Source organism: Garra rufa, chromosome 15, assembly GCF_049309525.1.
Source record: "Garra rufa chromosome 15, GarRuf1.0, whole genome shotgun sequence".
Lineage (NCBI taxonomy): Eukaryota > Metazoa > Chordata > Actinopteri > Cypriniformes > Cyprinidae > Garra > Garra rufa.
Window position 1 is genome coordinate 2,757,919 of NC_133375.1, and position 23,180 is coordinate 2,781,098.

The window sequence follows — 23,180 nt, forward strand, 5'->3', positions numbered from 1 at the left end:
GCAAAAATGGAAATTACTCCTCAAGCCGTCTTAGGTATATATAACTTTCTTATTTCTGACAAATACATTCTTTGTAAAGTTTTAAATATGAATATTTTTGTTACAAAAACACATTATTTCACTTCAGAAGGCCTTTATTAACCCCTCAGAGCAGTGTGGAGCACTTTTTGTAATGGATGGATGCACTTTTTTGGACTTTAAAATCTCAGCACTCATTTACTGCCATTATAAAGCTTGGAAGAGCCAGAACATTTTTTAATATAACTCCTAATGTATTTGTCTGAAAGAAGAAAGTTATATACACCTAGGATGGATTGAGAGTGAATGTGTTAATTTCACCCAAAAATCAACATTACTGCAGTTTTCAAACCTTTTGACTCCATGGTTCTTCATAATCCACAAGTCCCATGATTTTTCTGGTGTATAAATTAAATATACAGGTGCATCTCAATAAATTAGAATGTTGTGGAAAAGTTGATTTATTTCAGTAATTCAACTCAAATTGTGAAACTCGTGTATTAAATAAATTGGTAACACTTTACAATAAGGTTCATTAACTAAACATTAGTTAATGTATTAACTAACATGAACTAACCATGAGCAATACATTTGTTACTGTATTTACTAATCTTCATTAATGTTAGTTAACGAAAATACAGTTGTTCATTGTTTGTTCATGTTAGTTCACACTGCATTAACTAATGTTAACACGATTTTAATAATGTATTAGTAATGTTGAAATTAACATTAACAAAGAATAATAAATGCTGTATAAGTGCAGTTCATTATTAGTTCATGTTAACTAACGTGGTTAACTGAAGTTAACTAAGGAACCTTATTGTAAAGTGTTACCAATAAATTCAATGCACACAGAATGAAGTAGTTTAAGTCTTTGGCCTCAGACCAAAACACAAAACGACAACAATAACATCAGTCGTGGGCTGCAACTGTCACTTTTAAATGACAATATCCTGGCCGGACCACTGTTGTCAGTGATATAAGTATTTGAAATGAGCATGATTTCTTAATGTCTAGTGACATGTCATTGCCATTTTATGATTAACTGAAATAAATTGCTTACATACAGTTCCTTTAATATTCCGTTTAACTATATTTATTTACAGACTTTAGAGAATCGAGATTAATTTATAGATACAATGTCAAGAAGATAAATGATCAATTATGTATCTAGTTCAGTCATAACTTTAGATTGCACATGCTCATTTACATGCAATCTTCTGGCAATTACATAATTTATTATTTATTAAATGGTACAAGCGGATTGGCCTCTGCTGATTCTGCAGCCAATAAGATTGCTTGTTCAACATTTAAAGGGAGCCACGGGTATTAAGACCTCTATGGCTTAATATAACGTAAATGATGTCTCTTACTGAAATATGTAGTAGAAAACCCATGGAATATTTACGTTATTTAAAAAATTCTTATCGTTTAATACATATTTTTGACTATGGAGCCATTATTTCGATGACGTGAAATGGTAGCACTCTGTGAGCTACTGGCACTACCTGTTGCTATTTTTACCACAGCACAAGTCGGAAAATGAAATACTGATACAATGCCACATTGTGCGGCTTTTGGTTGCAATTTTCAGTCCAAGGGCAACAACAAAAGCAATGTAAGTCTTCACTGCTGGGAAAATGTCTGTGGACGAATAAAACTTCCTAAAGACCAGCGTCTTTGTTGTCTCCACTTTAGCCCTGATGCCTTTGAGACTTTTAGTAGATTGCAGCTACTGAAAGAGCTTACAAATAGCGGAGACAAGAATGCGCTAAATGCCATCCTGGCAGGATGTAAACATGCCAACGCTTGTCATAACGCCGCAACCACTGAAGGAGTTTCTCAGCGCCGGTTTCACACAATATCCGGGGGGTGTTTGGACTGCTTATGGGGAAAAATTGATGGTACGGTGTTTGGTTTAAGCCTACGCTTATATCCATCGCCACCTATAAGCTCGTTCAGTAGCTGTGGTCATTGCATCAGTATTTTATTTGTCTGAGTATTGCGGTAAAAATAGCAACAGGTAGCGCCAGTAGCTCACAGAGTGCAACCGTTTCACTTCATCGAAATAATGGCGAATGATTTTTTAAATAACATATTTCAGTAAAATACGTCATTTATGTTACATTTGGCCATACAAGTCTTAATTTTTAATTGTCCGCTTCTGTTTTTGCTGAAAGCTGTTCCTGCAGCATCCCTCCACCTCCCCCAGCACCACCTGTCTAGATGTTACTGAATGCATATCTTACATGCTTTCAGCAGCGGGTCTGAGTATATATTGGCAACAGCAAGTACATACTTGCTCTGCAGCAGCAGCCTGTTGCAAATCTAGTGTGCCAAGGCCAAATACATTAACATTTTAATATATAAAACTATTGAGTTGTCATGATTGAAATATGTATTTCATTCTACCTTTTATATTTGAACTGTCTTTGGTTTCCCTAATGCTTTTGTCTCTTGCAGAAAGATGAGGAGAAGCGTCTTCAGGAGGAGAAGAGAAGGGCAGAAGAAGAGAGGCAGCGGCTAGAGAAAGAGAGGAAGGCCAGAGAGGTCAAGGAGGCAGAGTTACGGGACAAGAAAGCCAAAGAGAGGGCGTCACAGATAGATGAACAAAGGTCAGAAACATTTGCGCAAATAAGCATCTTGTGTGTGAGTGTCTTTAAAGGTATAGTTCACTCAAAAATGAAAATTCTGGCATAGTTTATTCTGTCTCACTATCCTGTTGCTCCAAACTCGTATGACTGTCTTTGTTCTGTGGAACTTTTTGGTTCCTTCCATTTGACAAAAAATGGAAATTCATTGACCCAAAACTGTTTGGTTTCCAACATTTTTAAAAAAAGACCATCTTTTGTGTTCAGCAGAATGACATGACGGCAAGTAAATGATGACAGAATTTTTTATATTTTTGGAATTTACTGTCAGTGAGATCAACAAGGTTCAGATTGTCGTTTTTATAATTAGATTTAACCATGTTGCAATTTAATGTAAGGTCATTGGCCAACTGGTGTCCACTGAGTGCTAATTTTAAACCTCATGTGTTTGTGTTATAGGAAGTACCAGCAGCAGCAGGAGACAGAAAATCGAGGCCAGCCGAAACAGCAATGGGTGAGCGACTCTCTCACACACACACACACACACACACACACACACACACACACACACACACACACCTGTGTGGTTATTTAAATCCACATTTCACCACTCTGGACATGTTCTGACATGGTTCCTGTAGAGAAGCCACAATATGTTTAAAGCACAAAAACACACTCAACTATTTTTGTATCTTCTTAGTTGCGAACATGTTGATGTAAATTTTGTAAAATCATGAAAAGAGACTGTTGAAGGTATATTACTGGTCAAAACAAACAAATATTTAGGGAGGTGTTACTAGAGAGAATTACTAACCCTTTGAAACACTTTAAAACATTAAAATTAAAATCTCATCCATTTTGTAGTTTATTGGGCTTCAAATCACCCATTTAGACAGGAAGAGACTGTTTGATTAATTGTAAAGCATATGTTTTTGAGATGTTAATGGCAGATACAATTAAGATCAAAAGTTTACATGCACCTTACATAATCAGCAAAATGTTAACTATTTGATCAATATAAGAGGGATCAAATGCATTTTATTTTTTATTTAGTACTGACCTGTATGAGATATTTCACATAAAAGATGTTTACATATAGTCTACAAGAGAAAATAATAGTTGAGTTTATAAAAATGGCCCTGTTCAAAAGTTTACATACACTTGATTCTTAATACTGTGTTGTTACCTGAATGATCCACGGCTGTGTTTTTGTTTAGTGATAGTTGTTCATGAGAACCTTGTTTGTCCTAAACAGTTTAACTGCCCGCTGTTCTTCAGAAAAATCCTTCAGGTCCCACAAATTCTTTTTTTTTTTTTTAGCATTTGTGTATTTGAACCCTTTCCAACAATGACTGTATGATTTTAAGATCCATCTGTTCACACTGAGGACAACTAAGGGACTCATATGCAACTATTACAGAAGGTTCAAATGCTCACTGATGCTTCAGAAGGAAACACCATGCATTAAGAGCTAGGGGGTGAAAACTTTTGGAATTTGAAGATCAAGAGTAAATGTAATATATTTTGTCTACTGGGAAACATGTGAGTATCTTCTGTAGCTTCTGAAGGGCAGTACTAAATTAAAAAAATATGATATTTAGGCAAAATAAGAAAAATGTACATGCCTTCATTCTGTTCAAAAGTTTTCACCCCCGGCTCTTAATGCATCGTTTTTCCTTCTGGAGCATCAGTGAGTGTTTGAACCTCATACAAAAACATGCATTTTGTATGATCCCTCTTATTTTGGTAAAATAATTAACATTTTGCAGATTCTGCAAGGTATATGTATATTGGCATAAACACGATAGCAAACCTGCATTGTTTTGATAAAATTCTACTATCACATACACATATTTAACGTTGAGCAGTATGACGTGATGAACAGCGACTTCCCTTTTTCTAGCATAGTGTGGTTTTTTGAACACCCTGTTCTTAAGTTATCTTCTTAACACTTCTATCTCCGCATAGATAATCTTTAAACCACATTTCCAAAATAAACTCTCCACTGCCCAAGTGAAATAAAATGCACTCTGCGGTTTCGTATTTAGGCCATATGCACAAGGGACAGTGCCACACATATGCTCTCAGGGTCCGATCTGCAAGGGCCACAGCTGATTAAATTCGAGATCATGGTTGTGATTGCCTACCTACCATGATAGCACACTTTGTGGGTTAACATCTCAACAGGTTTTGAAACACAGCCCGCATTTATGAGATAAGCCTTGTGAACAGTGTATATAAGCAGGCACTTAATAAGTGAACAATTTGAAACAATCAATTGTGTCATTCAAATATTATTCCTGATGAGACATGCACAGGAGACTTGACTCTGGTGGTAGCATGTTGCTAAACAAACAAAATACTCTAATAGAGTGCAACAGTCACTTCTATAAGTAAAAATAATAATAATTCATAATTTCTCCCAAATTTTAAATTATATCTTATAAACCTTTAAAGACAGACCTACTGTAAACTCTGTGGTTGTTAATCAATTGCCTTTTTTTTAAGCCATCAGGCTGCATTATTTAAGAAATTATTATTTTTTTTAGAAAATCATGAGTATCCATTGAAAACTCCACCAGAAAATATAAACAAGCAAATCTCACCTAGCAGTTAGCTATTTAGCACCACCCACACCTAGGGCTGTCACAATACCTCAATTCAATTTGAGTACTCTATTATAAAAAATTACCAATATCGAGTTACCGGCAAAATACCGGAAGTGACGCATTCTACGGACAAGAATGCATGAAATGTAAGGCTGCATGATATATTAAACCCAACTCAAAATCATAATAAATCACAACACTATTGTGAATTTTATTTATGAATGTATGCGACGCATATTTAATATGCACTTTAATTGTTTACATGCATCTCAGAGAATCATTTATAAACCTATGCAAACACAGGAGAATACATCATGTTTTAAAATATACTAACTGTTTATTGCGATTGTAAAATAAAAGCTCAAACCCTCACTCTCGAGTTTACATGTTTTGATGTCCACATATTCAAGAAATTAGTGGCTGTAGCATTTTTGTCCTAAAGATATGGCCAAATATTAAAGATTAAGTGGACATTTGACTTAAATGTTGTCTAGTCAATATTAAACAAGGATTAGATTGCGCTGTAAAGTGTAAAAAACAAAAAAACAACAAAAAAAAAACAGTCAGGCCATTGGTGCCCTCTGCAGCCCTTTGATATAATGCATCATTTATAATGCATAAATTATATACAAGTGTTTGCATGCAAATATATACAATACATACAAATATTTTTTTAAATATATACATGTATGTGTGTGTATTAATGTATACATAAAATATATACACGGTACACACACATATGTGACCCTGGACCACAAAACCAGTCTTAAATGGCAATATTTGTAGCAATAGCTAGCAATACATTTGTATGGGTCAAAATTATTATTTTTTTCTTTTATGCCAAAAATATTAGGATATTAAGTAAAGATCATGTTCCGTGAAGATATTTTGTAAATTTCCTACTGTAAATATTTCAAAACTTAATTTTTTTTTAGCAATATGCATTGCTACGAACTTGATTAGGACAACTTTAATGCCGATTTTCTCAATATTTAGATTATTTTGCACCCTCTGATTACAGAAATATCTTAACAAACCATACATCAATGGAAAGCTTATTTATTAACCTTTTAAAAGATCTCTTAAAAAAATTGACACTTATGACTGGTTTTGTGGTTCAGGTCACGTATATGTAAACAAACTTTTATTTTGAATCGATTAATCGCGACTAATCGTTTTGCATCTCTATATAAAACCATATGCAATTGCTTTTAATACTTTATTTAAATCAATCATTACCTCACTGCTATTATATGCATATTTTAAGTCATCTTAAAGCCTATTGTTTGCTTACTTTTATTTTTATTACCTCAAAATGTATTATAAATATCTGATTACTCGATTACCAAAATAATCATTAGTGACATCCCTACCCACACCCATGAAGCACTGCGATAGTCTCCCATTACTATTTGTGCATATGCATATTCTGCAATAAACATAACTTTTCACAATAAAATCTCCACAAATTTTAAATCGATAGTTTTCTATTTCTTAAAGGGATGGTTCGGAGTAGAATTGACTTCATTGCTATGCACTCCGAAGCCCATGTAAATACCCCATCCGAATTTTTTTTTACCTTAGTCGAACATTTATGGAGATATTAGAGTTTTTCGAATTGCTTGTTACAGGAGTGAATGGTACATGTGATGTCTCTCGTAAATTGCACCACTAAACGTGCAAGTAATCTTACCAAACTTGTACAGTAGTGTAAATAGGTTATGTACTCACAAAACGCTGCATCAGAACATTTGTAAGTCCACCATGAGTGTTTTAAAAACACGTTTTACCCGAGAACTACTAGTCTCAAAAACTACAAGTCGATGTCACTTCCCTGGTTTGAAAAAAGCACGTAAAAGTCCTCCTACTACATCTGTGTGCATGTCAGCTTGTAGGAGGACTTTTACGTGCTTTTTTCAAACCAGGGAAGTGACGTCGACGTGTCGCCATTTGTAGTTTCTGAGACTAGTAGTTCTCGGGTAAAACGTGTTTTTAAAACACTCATGGTGGACTTACAAATGTTCTGATGCAGCGTTTTGTGAGTACATAACCTATTTACACTACTGTACAAGTTTGGTAAGATTACTTGCACGTTTAGTGGTGCAATTTACGAGAGACATCACATGTACCATTCACTCCTTTAACAAGCAATTCGAAAAACTCTAATATCTCCATAAATGTTTGACTAAGGTAAAAAAAACTTTGGATGGGGTATTTACATGGGCTTCGGAGTGCATAGCAATGAAGTCAATTCTACTCCGAACCATCCCTTTAATTGTTAATATTTTTGTAATGCTTTGTGGGATTGTAGTTCTTTTCCCTAATTACACCCATACGGAATTTTTTTTTTACCTCAGTTTTTATCTGATTTTCAAATACGTCTTTGCTGCAAATCAAAGTTTGTAATGTTGGGATTCACATCGTAGTCTGTTGGTTTGGTTAATGGCTCATAACTTAACATAGACTTTTTAAAAATCCATATGGAAACGATAATACTTTCAGAACCAGGGCGACTGAAAAAGTTGGTGAAATGGTTCATTTTAGTTAATTTGGTGTCTTCTGTACCTTTTTATATTAAATGTACTAAAGGGATAGTTCACCCAAAACTGACAATTCTGTCATTACTTACTCATGTTTATGTCTTTCCAAATCCGTAAGACTTTCGTTCATCTTCAGAACACAAATTAAGATATTTTTTTTATTAAATCCAAGAGCTTTCTGACCCTGCATAGACAGCAATGCAACTGAAATATTCCCAGGCCCAGAAAGGTAGTAAGGACATTGTTAAAATAGTCCATGTGATATCAGTGGTTCAACCGTAACGTTATAAAGCTATGAGAATACTTTTTGTGCGCAAAGAAAACAGAAATAACACATTTTTTCAACTTTTTTTTTAATCGACATGTTTACAAGAGCACCACGACAAAGACTGACACAGAATAGAAGAAATTGTTGAATAAAGTCATTAGTTTTGTTTTCTTTGTGCACAAAAAGTATTTGTGTAGCTTTGTTGTCCATGGACTATTTTAATAATGTCCTTACTACCTTTCTGGGTCTTGAACCTGTCAGTTGTGTTGCTGTCTATGCAGGATCAGAAAGCTCTCAGATTTCATCAAAAATATTTTAATTTGTGTCCCTAAAATGAACAAAGGTCTTACAGGTTTGAAACGAGGTTCATTAAGAGTAATTAAGGACAGAATTTTCATCTTTGGTTAAACTATACCTTCGTTTAACATTTGTCTTGGGTTGATTTTTCTCTAAGCGTTTACTTCTGCTCTAGAATTTAGCCAAAAGAAGACCGCATAATCGAACACGATACCTTAAAATGCAGCTAACTAGGTTTTGTAATGGAATGAAGTGTGTGAGAGTCAAAGTGTGCTGATGTCCATCAGGAGGAGGAGGAGGAGAAGAAGCCGCCACCACAGAAACCCTTTAAACGCGGAGAGTCGGTGGAAAAAGCCAACGTGAGTGAGAGGAATCATCAAACGTCTCTTCTGGCCCTGGACAGCAGTGCTCTTTCAACTTTCTTATAACTTCCCAACTGTTTTCTTTATACAGCGTGGCAGTATCCTCGGCTGCTGACGACTGCATTTTTTTTCTTTCTCTTCCTCTTCTTTGTCTCTCAACTTGCCTTGGAGAAGTTCACTTCCAGAACAAAATTTACAGATAATGCACTCACCCCCTTGTCATCCAAGATGTTCATGTCTTTCTTTCTTCAGTCGTAAAGAAATTGTTTTTTGAGGAAAACATTCCAGGATTTTTTCTCCATATAGTGGACTTTTATGGTGCCCTGAGTTTGAACTTCCAAAATGCAGTTTAAATGTGGCTTCAAACGATCCCAGCCAATTAAAAAGGGTCTTATCTAGAGTAACATTTTTTTTTAATTACAAATTATATACTTTTTAACCTTAAACGTTCGTCTTGTCTAGCTCTGCCTGAACTCTATTTTTTCCAGTTCAAGACAGTTAGGGTATGTTGGAAAAACTCTTTTCTAATTTCAAATTTTCTCCCTCAACTTTAAAAATCATTTCAAACATCGCTGCAGAAGTACCGACCCAGTGTTTGCAAAGTGAACATGCAAAGAAGTAAAAAAAAAAAAACCTTAACAAAAAATGTTAAACAGCAGTGTAGAATGATTTTGAAGTCGAGGGAGAAAATGAGATGGAGGTTTTTCGACATACCCTAACTGTCTTAAAAGTATATAAATTTTAATTTTAAAAGAAAAATAACCGTTTCACTAGATAAGACCCTTCTTCCTCTGCTTTAGAGCCCTTTGAAGCTGCATTTCAACTGCATTTTGGAAGTTTAAACTAAGGGGCACCATAGAAGTCCACTATATGGAGCAGGGTTTCCGCGGGGTCTTAAAAAGTCTTAAGTCTAAAATTTAAAAATCTAAATTTTAGGCCTTAAAAAGTCTTAAATTCGCTGTTCTAGGTCTTAAATAATTTTACACAGGTCTTATTTTTCCGATGTCCATGTAACACTACCTCTAAAGCTCATTTAAATTCTCTTTTTGTTGTTTCCGTGGTGTTGTAGTTCTTTATTTCACTATTCCAAATATAATTTGCTGTATTTAAACTACAAATGAGACCAGCATGCAATAGCCAATCAGCTTTCTGTTATTGGCGCGAGTCTCTCTCGGATTGTACCGCAGAAGTAAAATGGATTTAACTTTTTAGCTATGGGGAAGTGCAAGTTTAGCGATACTTAGCTTGAAAAAAACTAAATATAGGGCTTGGCTAAGGCCAGTTGCTAACTGTAGATTTTTTTCCTCCCTCTGTGGAAGTTACTGCGTCTTCAGACAGAATCGCAGTAGCAGAATACAGGTCAAACTACCTTTTTCTGTATATAATGTTCTCAATAATAATAATGAATATAGGTCGAGCTAGCTGACCGCCAGCCTTCGAGATACTTTTAAAATGTTTTTTATTTACTTGCCCGACCGAACAAACCGCCTGATTAAAACTGAAGTGACAAATACAACTAACGTTAGCGAAGCATCGAAAGGCAAGAAAGATTCCTATTTTAATACATTCAACGTAAACAGAAATTGATAATGGATAGTGTATTTCTGGTCTATTTGTGACATACTTTAAAACAAATGAATGTAACAGCACACTAAAGAAACACACTGAGGTAAAAGTTTAAAATGTATAGTTTATTTATAACATGATATAGTTCAGTAATATACCAAGTGAGCTTTTTGCTGAAAATTCTCACAATAGGCCTATGTCTCACTTCCTGCTTCCGGAACGCGGAGTAGGGTAATAGAACTTCCGGTCATTGCTAGTAACGCTACTGCAACGATAACAACAATGGCAGCAATTGTTCTTGAAGCGTACCAGGTTGCTTTACGACGAAACACTACGCAAGTCTTGGGTGAGATTAATAAAGAGAGATGAAGGGCCTTCTTTTAAAATTCTCCGGGGCAGCACTTTCGTTTGCAGTTTGCATTTCAACAAGGAGAGCATCTACGTCTCGCAAAGTGGTCGGAAGAAACTTAAAATACTACACCAACCCGGTTTCCCTGGAATAACTGGGGGGACGATCAGCCCCATCTATGTATTCCCACCAATGACTGTAAATAAAACAAAATTCGATTAAATAAAAAGGATGTTTTATCTGACACATGTATTAAACTTATCTCTGCTATATAAATACACTTGACTTTAACATTCAATAATATCACGTTAAGCGATTTCTCCCTCATAGAACCCCATTATAAGGAAACGGCTTAACGTGGTTTAACGTACCTCAACAGCGATCAGGAAAGACCAAACTTCTGTTAAATTTTACTTATAATAAATACTTGCTGCTGTCAAAAGAACGAGCTCTTATTCAGCATACAAAGTGATCTCCCCCATAGAAGTCCATTATAACAAACCATGTTATGCTTTTTCCTTAATGGAGTTATATAGGGATAAAAAGCTTAACGTGATATTATTCACTTTATATGCTGAATGATATTTCATTCGTTTGACAGCAGCAAGTATTTATTATAACTGAAATTTAACAGAAGTTTGTTTTCCCTAGTCATTGTTAAGATACGTTAAACCACGTTACGCTGTTTCCTTATAACGGGCTTCTATGAGGGAGAAAACGCTTAACGTGATATTATTCACTTTACCTGTCGAATAAGGACTCGTTCTTTAGACAGTAGTTAGTGTTTGTTCCAAGTAAGGTTTGACAGAAACTTGGGGTTTCCTGGTCGTTTTTTACGTACATTGAGCCACGTTAAGCGTTTTAGAACGTCCCTTAAAAGCTAACCGGAACTGCCGTCACCCCACTCAGAGACGTTCAATTGTTGCGTGACATAGGCCTATTACAAATGTTACATTAATTTTAGCTCAATAAACAAGTAGTTAGTCAAGTAGTTACTTACATATTAGACAAAATATTTTCACTGTTTTATTCTGTTTCACCAATGAAAATAGTTCCAAGCAAGGATCGCAGCAGAAGCATTCTCCTAGCAACATTTTGCTATGATTCAGCGTTTTGATCGAATCAGTTGAAATAACTCGCTCATGAAGTGACTTACCGCCACCTGCTGGTAGTTTAGTGTGTTTAAAAGTATGCCTCCACACCCAACATTTCTAATTTATATATTTATAAATCAATAAATGTATTTAAAACATTAATCTCACTTTTAATTTTGCAGTGTAAATTGTGTAATCTCACTGCTAACAGCCATTTAGAATTTATTGATGAATTCATAAAATAAATTTCAAAGGTAATGCATACACTTCAAAAGTAAAAAAAAGGCCTTTATAAAGGGAAATCAAATATGCAGATTTAAGATGTAAAAGCTAATAGAGCACTGATGAAAATATTGCTTCAGAATTTCTTTACATCAGATATTTCTAGTGGTACTTTTATGGGGATATTTTGTGTGGAATAGTATCTGCTGATATGAAAAGTTCACTGTATATCGTAGTAATAAATTTTAATTTATGACAGCCGTGAAATTGTTTACTTTTTACATTAAATATTACATATATGCATGTGATATAATATCTATTTCCATTACAGGTTTCGGTCTTAAATTTCATATAAGGTGGTATTAAAAAGGTCTTAAAAAGTCTTAAATTTAACTTGTTCATATCTGCAGAAACCCTGTGGAGTGAAATCATAAAAATGTTTTCCTCAAAAAAACACCACCTTTCTTTACGACTAAAGAAAGAAAGACATGAACATCTTAGATGACAAGGGGGTGAGTACATCATCTGTAAATTTTAGCTCTGAAAGTGAACTAATCCTTTCCTTTTCTCTTTCTTAGTTTATAAACCTGAATAGTTCTAGTCATGAATGCACATAGTACCAAAATGTTACCCGGAAAAAAAAAATTGATACCAAAATATTCAAATTGCATATACTGCCCTACAAAGCAAAAAGGCAGTAACTACGCCGAGTGCAGAACTGAGAAAAATGACTTTAAAGTTATCCTGTCATCCAGCCTGTTATCCAATGTTAAAACCGTCCCGTGAGGATGCCGCAAAATCACACACATTTGAGATAAGATATTTTGTCACATAACAAAGGATAATAACTCATTTTTGACCAAAAATGCAGTTACTGCCTTTTTGCTTTGTAGGGCAGTATAGATATTGCATATCAGTGAACTGTTGCTACCAGTCAACATGCTGCGTACAGTATGCGAAGCCTTAAAATGCAAAATGCAATGTTAACATCTGTTATATCATCCAGGCACTTTTGTCAGCATTTTCAACATACAATAGGATGGATATGCAATTTGAGATTAGGCCTCTTTTTGCTGTTCTCTGTTTTTCCCCTCTCTAATATAACCACTTACTTTGTGTCTCCTGCTTTTATATTCTGCAAAGACTCCTTGTACTGCCATCGGGGTTATCTGTTATTATACCTGATGTATTGATGGCTACTTTAATGTTTGTGTGTATTTGTAACAGGAAGCTGCGGCTCTCGTCTCCCAGCGCTCTGTTAATCCCAGAGAAATGTTCAAACAGAGAGAGATGGGCATCAACCCTGCTAACACAGAAAATACTCAATCCAGTCCTAAACCAGGTAACCGTTCATCTGGAGATACTCTGTATCTCACACATGCACAGACTATTGTATACTATTATATACTGTACTACTTTATTATATGTATATAATATATTATATATGTATATATGTATATTTATTATATGTATACACTGCCGTTCAAAAGTTTGTGATCAGTAAGATTTTTAATGTTTTCAAAAAAGTCCATTCTGCTCATCAAGGCTGCGTTTATTTGATTAAAAATACAGAAGAAACTGTAATATTGTAGAATATTATTGCAATTTAAAATAGTGTTTTTCTATTTTAATATACTTTAAAATAGAATTTATTTCTGTGAAGCAAAGCTGAATTTTCAGCATCATTATTCCAGTCTTCAGAGTCACATGATCCTTTTGGAAATCATTCTAATAAGCTGATTTATTGTCATTAATGTTGGACACAGATGTGCTTTTTGGAACATGGGATAATTTTTTCTGAATTCTTTGATGAATAAAACATTAAAAAGAACAGCATTTATTCAAAATATAAATATTTTGAAACAATATACACTACCGTTCAACATTTGAAATCAGTAAAAAAAAAAATCTTTATTTCTTTGTAAGAAATTAATGTCTTTATTCAGCAAGGACGTGTTAAATTGATAAAGTGATACATTGTTAGAAAAGATTTTTATTATAAATAAATATTTTATTTATTTACTATTTTTATATTTATTAAAGAAACCTGAAAAAAGTCACTATTTACAAAAAAATATTAAGCAGCACAAGTGTTTCCAACATTGATAGTAAATCAGCATATTAAAATGATTTTTGAAGAGTCATGTAATACTAAAGACTGGAGTAATGGCTGATGAAAATTCAGCTTTGCATCACAGAAATAAATTATATTTTAAAGTATATTAAATTAGAAAAATGTTACTTTAAATTGCATGGTTACTTCAATATTTCATAATATCACTGTTGTTTTTTTCTGTATTTTGATCAAATAAATGCAACTTTGATGAGCATAAGAGACTTTAAATAACATTAAAAATCTTACCGATCATAAACATTTGAACAGCAGTATATATATACATTTTAATTAATATAAAATGCCATAACTACTGTTAAATAATGTACTATATTATAACAGTTATACATTATATACATTATATATATTTTTAAGTTTTTATTAAAGTATATCAGTGTTTATTTATATAGTAATAATATATATTTTGGGTTCAGTAAGATTTTTCTTTAATGTTTTTGATGTTTTTAAGTATGTTATGGTCACCAAAGATGCAATTATTTAATTACAAACATAGTAAAGGCATTAAATTATTATTACAATTTAAAATATTATTGAAATAGTATTACATTATTACAGTTTTTAAATATAGTTTTTTCATTAGAGAATTTTTAGGATCCATTACCTCACTGCTATTTTTGATTAAATGATTCATCCTTGCTGAATAAAAGCATGAATTTATTTTAAAAAAATGAAAATATGAAAATGAAATAACAAAAATAAGAAAAATATGTACTGACCCCAAACTTTCAAACACTTTTTGAATAAACAGCAGTGTATAAAAAACTATAAAGTATACAATTGAAATGTAGATGGTTTGCCAGTATATTTTAGTGGTTATAAATATTAATGTTTACCTCTCATTGCAATAATAAATACCTACAGTGTGATCCCATTGCACACAAACAGTATGCTGATGTCCTGATGAGATCTCTACAAGCACAATTTACACTATAGGAAGTGATTTATTTAAATGCCACATTATTTGCATGCTATTTTTAGCTTCCCCTTTTGCTATGTGGGTCACGTTTCATGTAGTGAAACACTGAATGTGTTCAAACACGTTTAAGGACTGGCCTTGTCTATGAATTAGGAGGTGTTTTCCTATGCATGCAGTAACTAACTTCTCAATGTGCTCAGTGTTTTGTGGTATTTCCCATTGTCCCATTGTTCTCCGGGCATTTCAACCCCGTTCGTCCGTCTGAAATCCGACACTGTCATTAAACAGCCTGCAGTTCTTCTGTCTAAAACGATGTTTGCGGTCTGTTCTGCCGTGTATAAGTCCGTCGGCCATCTGTCAGCTTGGGTTTCTCTCTTTGTCGTTCTCTGTTCTGTGTCTCAGGGCGGTTGAACAGCCCTTTTCTGTCCAAGCAGTCATGTGACCCAGAGCCATTTCGCTCTCCCGTGCGTCAGGCCTCGCCTTTACGAGCCAGAGGTACATAAACACGCACCTTATCATTCCTTCCTTATCTCTCACTTGGAACGGTTTGGTGTGTTGTTCATCACTTTCTCTTTGTGTGGTGTTTTCATCTCAACTAACATCTAACCACTCACTTTCCTCACGCTTGCTGTCAAATTCTACCGTACACCTCTAAATAAACGGGATGCTTTGGGTTGCAGTGTGTGAGTGAACACTGTGTGTTTGCTTTGTGCACTTAAAGGAACAGTTCACCTAAAAATAAATATCTGTGGAACGCAAAAGGTGAATTTTTGAAAACAATACAGGCCACTTTTTTCAATTCAATAAGGGACTGAGGTATTCAAGCTTCAGAAACGCCATAAAAGGATCATAAGGGTAGTTATCCTTGTGCGCAAAGTCTTCTAAAGTGTGAGGAACACATTGAAGTCATTATAAAGATTAAGAAGATCAAATTTCTTCAGTGAGCTGTTAATGATTGAACACTGTAAAAAGTTTTCTCCAGTTTCAACTTAAAAACTTAAGTTTAGCAGCTGCCTTAAAATGTTAAGTTAAATCAACTTAAAGGTTGTATCAGCGATTTCTAGCCTAAAACATAAAGTGTCAAATTCAGCTGACCTTTATTCACGATCCGCTCGCTGCCTGCCCCATAAATTGTCTGTGAAAAAACCGCGTCTCTCTGGTCAGCCTAGGGTCCGAGATATGCCAAAAAAACAATCGGCGCTATCAACTATAACCACAGATAAACAAACCGTGTTCCAACCAATCAGCGTCAGGGGGTTCGTTTTGTGGACTTTCCTACTGGTGCAGGGATGTGAGGGAGGCGGAGCGAAAGTCCACAACACCAAACTTCTGACGCTGATTGGTTGGAACACTGTTTGTTTTTGCTGTGGAATGGTTGGTAGTGCCGATTGTTTTTTTGGCATATCTCGGACCCTAGGCTGACCAGAGAGACGCGGTTTTTTCACAGACAATTTATAGGGCAGGCAGCGAGCGGATCGTGATGAAAGATCAGCTGAATTTTACACTTTATGTTTCAGGCTAGAAATCGCTGATACAACCTTTAAGTAATTTCAACTCACAAGTTGAATCAACTCATTTTTATTGTAATAAGTTCTAATGACTTGTAGTTTTAAGCTGATTTAACTTAAAATTTTAAGGCAGCTGCTGAACTTAGGATTTTAAGTTGAATCTGGTGAAAAATTTTAGTGTAGTGTTCATGCTGCCTTAAAATTGTAAGTTTACTGAACTCAAATATCCACATTTCACATAGTATTTTAAGGCAGCACAAACACTTACTTTTTTAGGTTGAAAACTTTTTTCATTCTGATATGTGAACAAATCATTTAGCTTAATGTTTTGTTTATGAGTTAGTAGGGAAGTAACGATATTGTTAATATCATGATAAAGTCTCGCTATTATCGTGGTCACATGATAATATGAAATGTCTTTCAGGCAAAAAGTGGAGTTTTTACAAGGCAAGGCAAGTTTATTTATATAGCACATTTCATACACAATGGTAATTCAAAGTGCTGTACATAAAAAGGAATTAAAATCACAATAGCATAAAAATCATAATTTAAAATAATAATCACAACAATAAAAACAAAATTAAGAACATTTAAGATGATTTAAAAAGAAAATGATTTCACATTAATTAATACAGTAAAATGATTATACATAAAATAATGCAAACTGTTCGGACGTAGCACAGTGCTCATTCAATAAATGCACAACTGAACAGGTGAGTTTTGAGTCTGCATTTAAATGTGGCTAATGTATTAGCACATCTGATCTCTACTGGAAGCTGATTCCAACTGCGGGGCGGCATAATAGCTAAAATAGCTAATAGCTACAATATATTTAAACGTTTTATTCTAACATAAAAGGTCTTTAAAGTTGTTTTGTGCCATTATGCTTTGACACAGTATCTGTCAAATGAACTAAAACCGAAAGCACAATATGGTTTAATCAAGTTTGTCATCAAGTTTGTTTTCACTGCGTGTTTCAAAGCCAAGCGCGCACTTCGTTCAGGCGATCAGGCTCAGCTCACGATCCGGTGTTTTCCGCACCTCAGAACAGCTCAGTTCACAGTCAATGCAGTTAACTTGTTTTTTGCATGTACTGTGAGTTTAGTGTGCGTTTGGGAATGAAACGGCCCCAGTTATACTTTTTCGCGGCAGTAGATTTGTAGTGAGATGCGTTTTTGTAAGCCTTGTAAGCTGGAGTTTTCCTTCAAAATAAAAGCTCTACTGTTGTTTCCGTCAAAATAAAATCCTAAAAGTAGAGTATGAATTTCTGTCAACTAGTGGTTTAAATGGGTAACGTTACTGCAGTCCAAATTCAAAATATCTCTTTTAAGTGTAGAAATAAAAATAAAAAAAGTGTTGTAATTTCCCTACTGTAGTGTAAAGCAAAAATAATATACCTATGAAATATTCATTTTCATTTATTTTGCAGTGCAGTTGTTTTACAATATATGGCTATTACTGTCATTGTTGTTATTACAATTATATTGTAATTAGTTTGGCTTCCTAAAACACCAGTGTGAATGTAAATTAGACTGAGACGGTATATCACATATAAAAATAGGGTTGAGTCTCTTTTAAACTTCTGGTACAAGTCAATTAACAATTCTCTTTTTTTTTCTAATTTAAGTTTTCCTAGTTAAGAGTTTTGAACTCTCAAAGTGCATTAGATAGAATAATTTAACTAATGTACAAAATGTAAAAAATGTTCCAATTCTTTATTAGACTTTATTGTGATACTTAAAGTATCGCGATAAATATCGTATCATGGACTTTATATCGCGATATTATCGTATTGTGAGATTTTGATATCGTTACATCCCTATAAGTTGGGCATCGCTACTTTTTTCAAGGTGTGTGGACCATTGTTATTAGGATGCTTTTTTTGTGCGTTTTTGTTATTTTGGAGCTTAAAGGAATAGTTTACCCAGAAATGAAAATTACCCCATGATTTACTCACCCTCAAGCCATCCAAGGTGTGTATGATTTTCTTCCTTCAGCCGAATGTAATCAGAGTTAAGTTAAAAAATGTCCTGGGTCTTCCAAGCTTTATAATGGCAGTGAATGGGTGTTGAGATTTGAAGTCAAAAAAAAGTGCATCCATCTATCATGAAAAAAGGACTCCAAATGGCTTTATATCCATATTTTAAACTCTTTCACGAATACCTGTACGGCAGTTATCAGAAGCTAGAGATTATGGTTTGCAATGTTTTAAATATGGATATTTTTCTCATACAAATGCATCAATTCACTTCAGAAGGCCTTTATTAAAGGAGAAGTCCGGTGTGATATTGACCTAAAGTAGGGATGTCCCGATCCGATCACGTGGTTTCAGACTCGATCAGAATCGGACATTACCTCCCGATCAGGACTCGGATATATATATGTATACATTCCAGGGCTCGCAAAATCGCTAGCCCGACGTCCCGGGCTATTGTATTTTACAGTCGGACTACCAAAATGTTTGACCGGACTGCCCAACGGACTATCGTAAAGTAGAGGGCTCCTGCAGGTCATTAAACTCCTCAATTTAGTTGTATTAAATTTAAGGCCATAAAACGTTTTAAATATGTTAAATAGTATAAGAAAAGTCTTTAAAAGTACATTTGGGGACGGAAAGGGCTGGATTAAACTTCAAAAGGCAATGATGTCATTGAATAAATATGCACACTGCACGTTTCAAAGTCAAAACGCGGCACGGATGTCTTTATATGAATGTATCTGAAGGGAACCGATTGTCCTCAGAAATGTGTCTTTGGTTTTTTTATTTCATGTCTGATAAAACAGCGTTAATGCTGCTTTGTGTACAGCTGTTACTATGGAAACCGTAGTATTTCAGCGCTCCTAAAGCGCCACCTCGCGACAGAGAATCAGTTTTTATTTCCACATTTTTTTTCAGCTGTTTATGGTCAAATGGTTGCAATTATCGACTTATGTTTTTATGCAGCAAACACAGAGTTGTAAATGTGAAAGAAGTTAATGTGCCTTCTAAAATACTAAACAATTAAGACAGTAATATTTATGTTTTAAATAAATGTAATAAATGATATACTCGATTTATAAATTGTTTTAAATTGATATTTAAAAATTCTGCAGATACACCAAATAGTGAAATAAAATTCCTTCCTTGATATTTGTTTATATTTGAGTATTGAAAACATTTTTGATTAAGTTTAGACGTTGAATTAATTTTCGGGCTACCAAAATCTGAAGAGTACCTGCACGAGGGGCTACCAGAGATTTTGAAATTTCACGAGCCCTGATATTTTCATTAATTTTTAACACATCTATAGTTATGCGGTGGCACAGAGTTAGACCTCTTGACTCCACACAGAAACACAGCAAACACTGTGGCACTTTAATTTTTTTATTTGTTTACATGCCTGCCGGGTATTTTAAGTTAAGGTGCTATTTGTTTTTATATTAGACTTTTTTTATATTTACTGTTGCACTAATGTCCAGAAGTGAAGAATTTATGTAATTTATTACTTGATTGTTCAAGCTACCTCACAGAAGTGCTCTATTTGTTAACAGAGTTGTTGAATGTTAAAATAAGGTGAATTAAATAAAATAAAAAAAAAAGAATAAAGAAGAGCGAAGAAACAGATCCAGGATGTTTCTTATTTTTTTATGTATTATAGAAGTATCCGATCGGGACTCGGTATCGGCAGATACTCGAAATCAAATGACTCGGACTCGAGGGCAAAAAAACCTGATCAGGACATCCCTAACCTAAAGTGTAATGAATCATGATACCGAGTGTGAACTTACCTTTCATAGCTCATCTCGGCTTGTCCCCTGCATTTCCAAATCTGGCGTTAGTTAGCCGATGCTAACAACAGGTTGTTGTTGAGGGTTCCTCGGGCATTGGACTAGCCATGTAAATAAATCACTGTTTTACACCATTTACGAGGCACAAAGTAGCTCCACACTTGAGGAAATTAACCGTTTGCCGCCATCTTGAATTTAGTCACGATAAGTCGAGTGACGAGCAAGAAGGAAACTACAACCTGATAAGTCACATGAGTACTCGCGTTACTTTTGGAGTTAGTGCAGAGAGTTGGCAATTGCAAGGATGTCGGACGATGAAGCTACTGAGTTTTATGAAGTAGTAGTTTAGTTTCCTTCCTGCTCGTCACTCGACTTATCGTGACTAAATTCAAGATGGCGGCGAACGGTAAATTTCCTCAAGGTACTGTCTGTATACATGACCCCAGATTTCGGAGTGCAGGGGACAAGCTGAGATGAGCTATGAAAGGTTAGTTCACACTTGGTATCATGATTCAATACACTTTAGGTCAGTATCACATCGGGCTTCTCCTTTAACCCCCTGGAGCCGTGTAGAGCACTTTTTATGATGGATGGATGCACTTTATTGGACTTGAAAATCTCAACACCCATTCACTGCCATTATAAAGCTAGAAGGAGACAAGACATTATTTATTATAACTCTGATTGTATTTGTCTGAAGGAAGAAAGTCATAAACCCCTTTGATGGCTTGAGGGTGAGTAAATCATGGGGTAATTTTCATTTTTGAGTGAGCTATCCCTTTAACAGCCCCAGTCTTGATTCACTGGCCTGAAAATTCTCGAATTTCTCCTTTTGCGTTGCATTGAAGAAAGAAAGTTATACAGCTTTGGAACGACACAAGGGTGAGTACGTGATGATAGAACTTTCTTTTCTTTTTTTTTTTGGTGAACTGTCTCTTTAAATAGATTAATCTGCTCAAACGAAGGCTGGACATAATAATGGAAGTAATAATATTAAAATAACTTGTTATTGTTTTAAAACGTTACTTTTTGTGGTGCAAAGCTGAATTTTCAGCATCAGCATCATAGTCACATGATTTTTCAGAAATTATTCTAATATGCTGATTTTATGCTCAAGAAACATTTTTGATTACTAAGCTTGAAACAGTTGCTGCTTCATATTATTATTGAAAATATTCATGATTCTTTAATGAACTGAAAATTCAGACTTATTTAAAATGGATATCTTTAGTAACCATTTAAATGTTTTGATTGTTACTTTGAAAAATGTCATCTACAAAACCATAATCCACTTGGCTTTAAATGTGGCTCATCCATTTAGGTTTATAATGTATTGCTATTTTAATAAATGTTAATAAGTGTTAAATAATTTGAAGCAGCTGCTTGCACTGAGAGTGGATTTACATCTGTTTTTAAATTAACTGATCTTTTGCTTTTCATGCATCACGATTAAATAAAGCAGAACATAATCAAATGAAATTGACTAAGTAAATATTTGTAAAGTATTTAATGCGGTCTATTATCAAAAGTATTATTATTTGATATTTCTAGGTTGAATACCCAGCTAAAACAGTTATATTCTGATTTGTATGGCTGCTATATATAAAATAATGCGTGTTATCCTCAAATTTCAAATCCAGCTCTCCCAGTGTGTGCTTGTTACCATGCACGTGTTTATGTGTGTTTCCATGCATGCATGTGTGTGTGTGTTTTGAGTAGAGCCCAGTTTTGAGGAACAACCCAGATCTCAGTATGTGGAACCAGAACCAGAACCAGAAAATGAGCCAGAGTATGAAGGTGGGATTCACACACATACATAATCAGCTCCTGCCATTTGTTTTAAGTTGCTCCATCTCCTTGTCACTTGATCATCATCAGCCCTACATTTGAGTCAGTCAGTCAACTGATTGTCAGCACCACCTTGTGGGGAAGATGTGCTGTTACAAGACACCTAGTAAACTATAATTTCTTGCTGTCTTGTTGTCTTTCATGTCTCAGATGTACAACCAGTCAGGGATAATCATGAAGTGCCCGTAGAACAAAATCAGCCACAGTATGAGGCAGTAGTGGAGCAAGATGCCATCTATGAGGAACCACCACAGGTACGACACTCACTTGGTGAAAGATTGCATATTTTAAATGTGTACAGTTTTGTCAAACGTCTTGCAGAATCTGCAAAATGTTAATTATTTTACCAGAATAAGATCATACAAAATGCATGAATTTATAAAAATGACACTGTTCAAAAGTTTACATCCCCTTGATTTTTAATACTGTGTTGTTGCCTGAATGATCCACGGCTTTGTTTTTTGTTTACTGATAGTTGTTTATGAGTCCCTTGTTTGTCCTGAACAGAAAATTCTTTGGTTTTTTAGCATTTTGTGTATTTGAACAATTACTTTATGATTTTGAGATCCATTTTTCACACTGAGGACAACTGAGGGACTCATATGCAACTATTCACAACTATTCAACTGTATGCAAACACTCACTGATGCTCCAGAAGGAAAAACCATGCATTAAGAGCCGGGGGGTGAAAACTTTTGGAATTTGAAGATCAAGGTAAATTTAACTTATTTTGTCTGCTGGGAAACATGTAAGTATCTTCTGTAGCTTCTGAAGGGCAGTACTAAATGGAAAAAATTTCCATTTAGTTCTGTTCAAAAGAATGCATTGTTTTTTTCTTCTGGAGCATGAGTGAGCGTTTGAACCTTCTGTAATAGTTGCATATGAGTCCCTCTGAAAAGATAGATCTCAAAATCATAAATCATTGTTGGAAATGGTTTTTTTTTTAGGTATTTTGTATGATCTCTCTTATTTTGCAGATTCTGCTAGGTGTATGTAAACTTTTGACCTCAACTGTATATAAATGAACTGAAACTAATATATATATGAACTGAAAACTTCAACGTTTTCATATGGAGTGTTTAAAGTTAAA

At 34.5% G+C, this 23,180-nt stretch overlaps 1 protein-coding gene across 7 annotated transcripts in view; it reads left to right on the top strand.

Annotated features, from left to right (window-relative positions):
• dbnlb (drebrin-like b) overlaps positions 1-23,180 on the top strand; it is a 44,606-nt gene that overhangs the window by 14,908 nt on the left and 6,518 nt on the right. Inside the window, exons 7-13 of one of the 7 annotated variants that reach the window (XM_073818680.1) lie at positions 2,482-2,633; positions 3,069-3,123; positions 8,611-8,682; positions 13,144-13,258; positions 15,369-15,461; positions 21,962-22,039; positions 22,241-22,344. In XM_073818680.1, coding sequence (XP_073674781.1) covers positions 2,482-2,633; positions 3,069-3,123; positions 8,611-8,682; positions 13,144-13,258; positions 15,369-15,461; positions 21,962-22,039; positions 22,241-22,344 — 669 coding nt within the window. The remainder of the gene's footprint in view (positions 1-2,481; positions 2,634-3,068; positions 3,124-8,610; positions 8,683-13,143; positions 13,259-15,368; positions 15,462-21,961; positions 22,040-22,240; positions 22,345-23,180) is intronic. The other 6 variants (XM_073818682.1, XM_073818683.1, XM_073818681.1 and 3 more) reach the window with 6 other exon arrangements.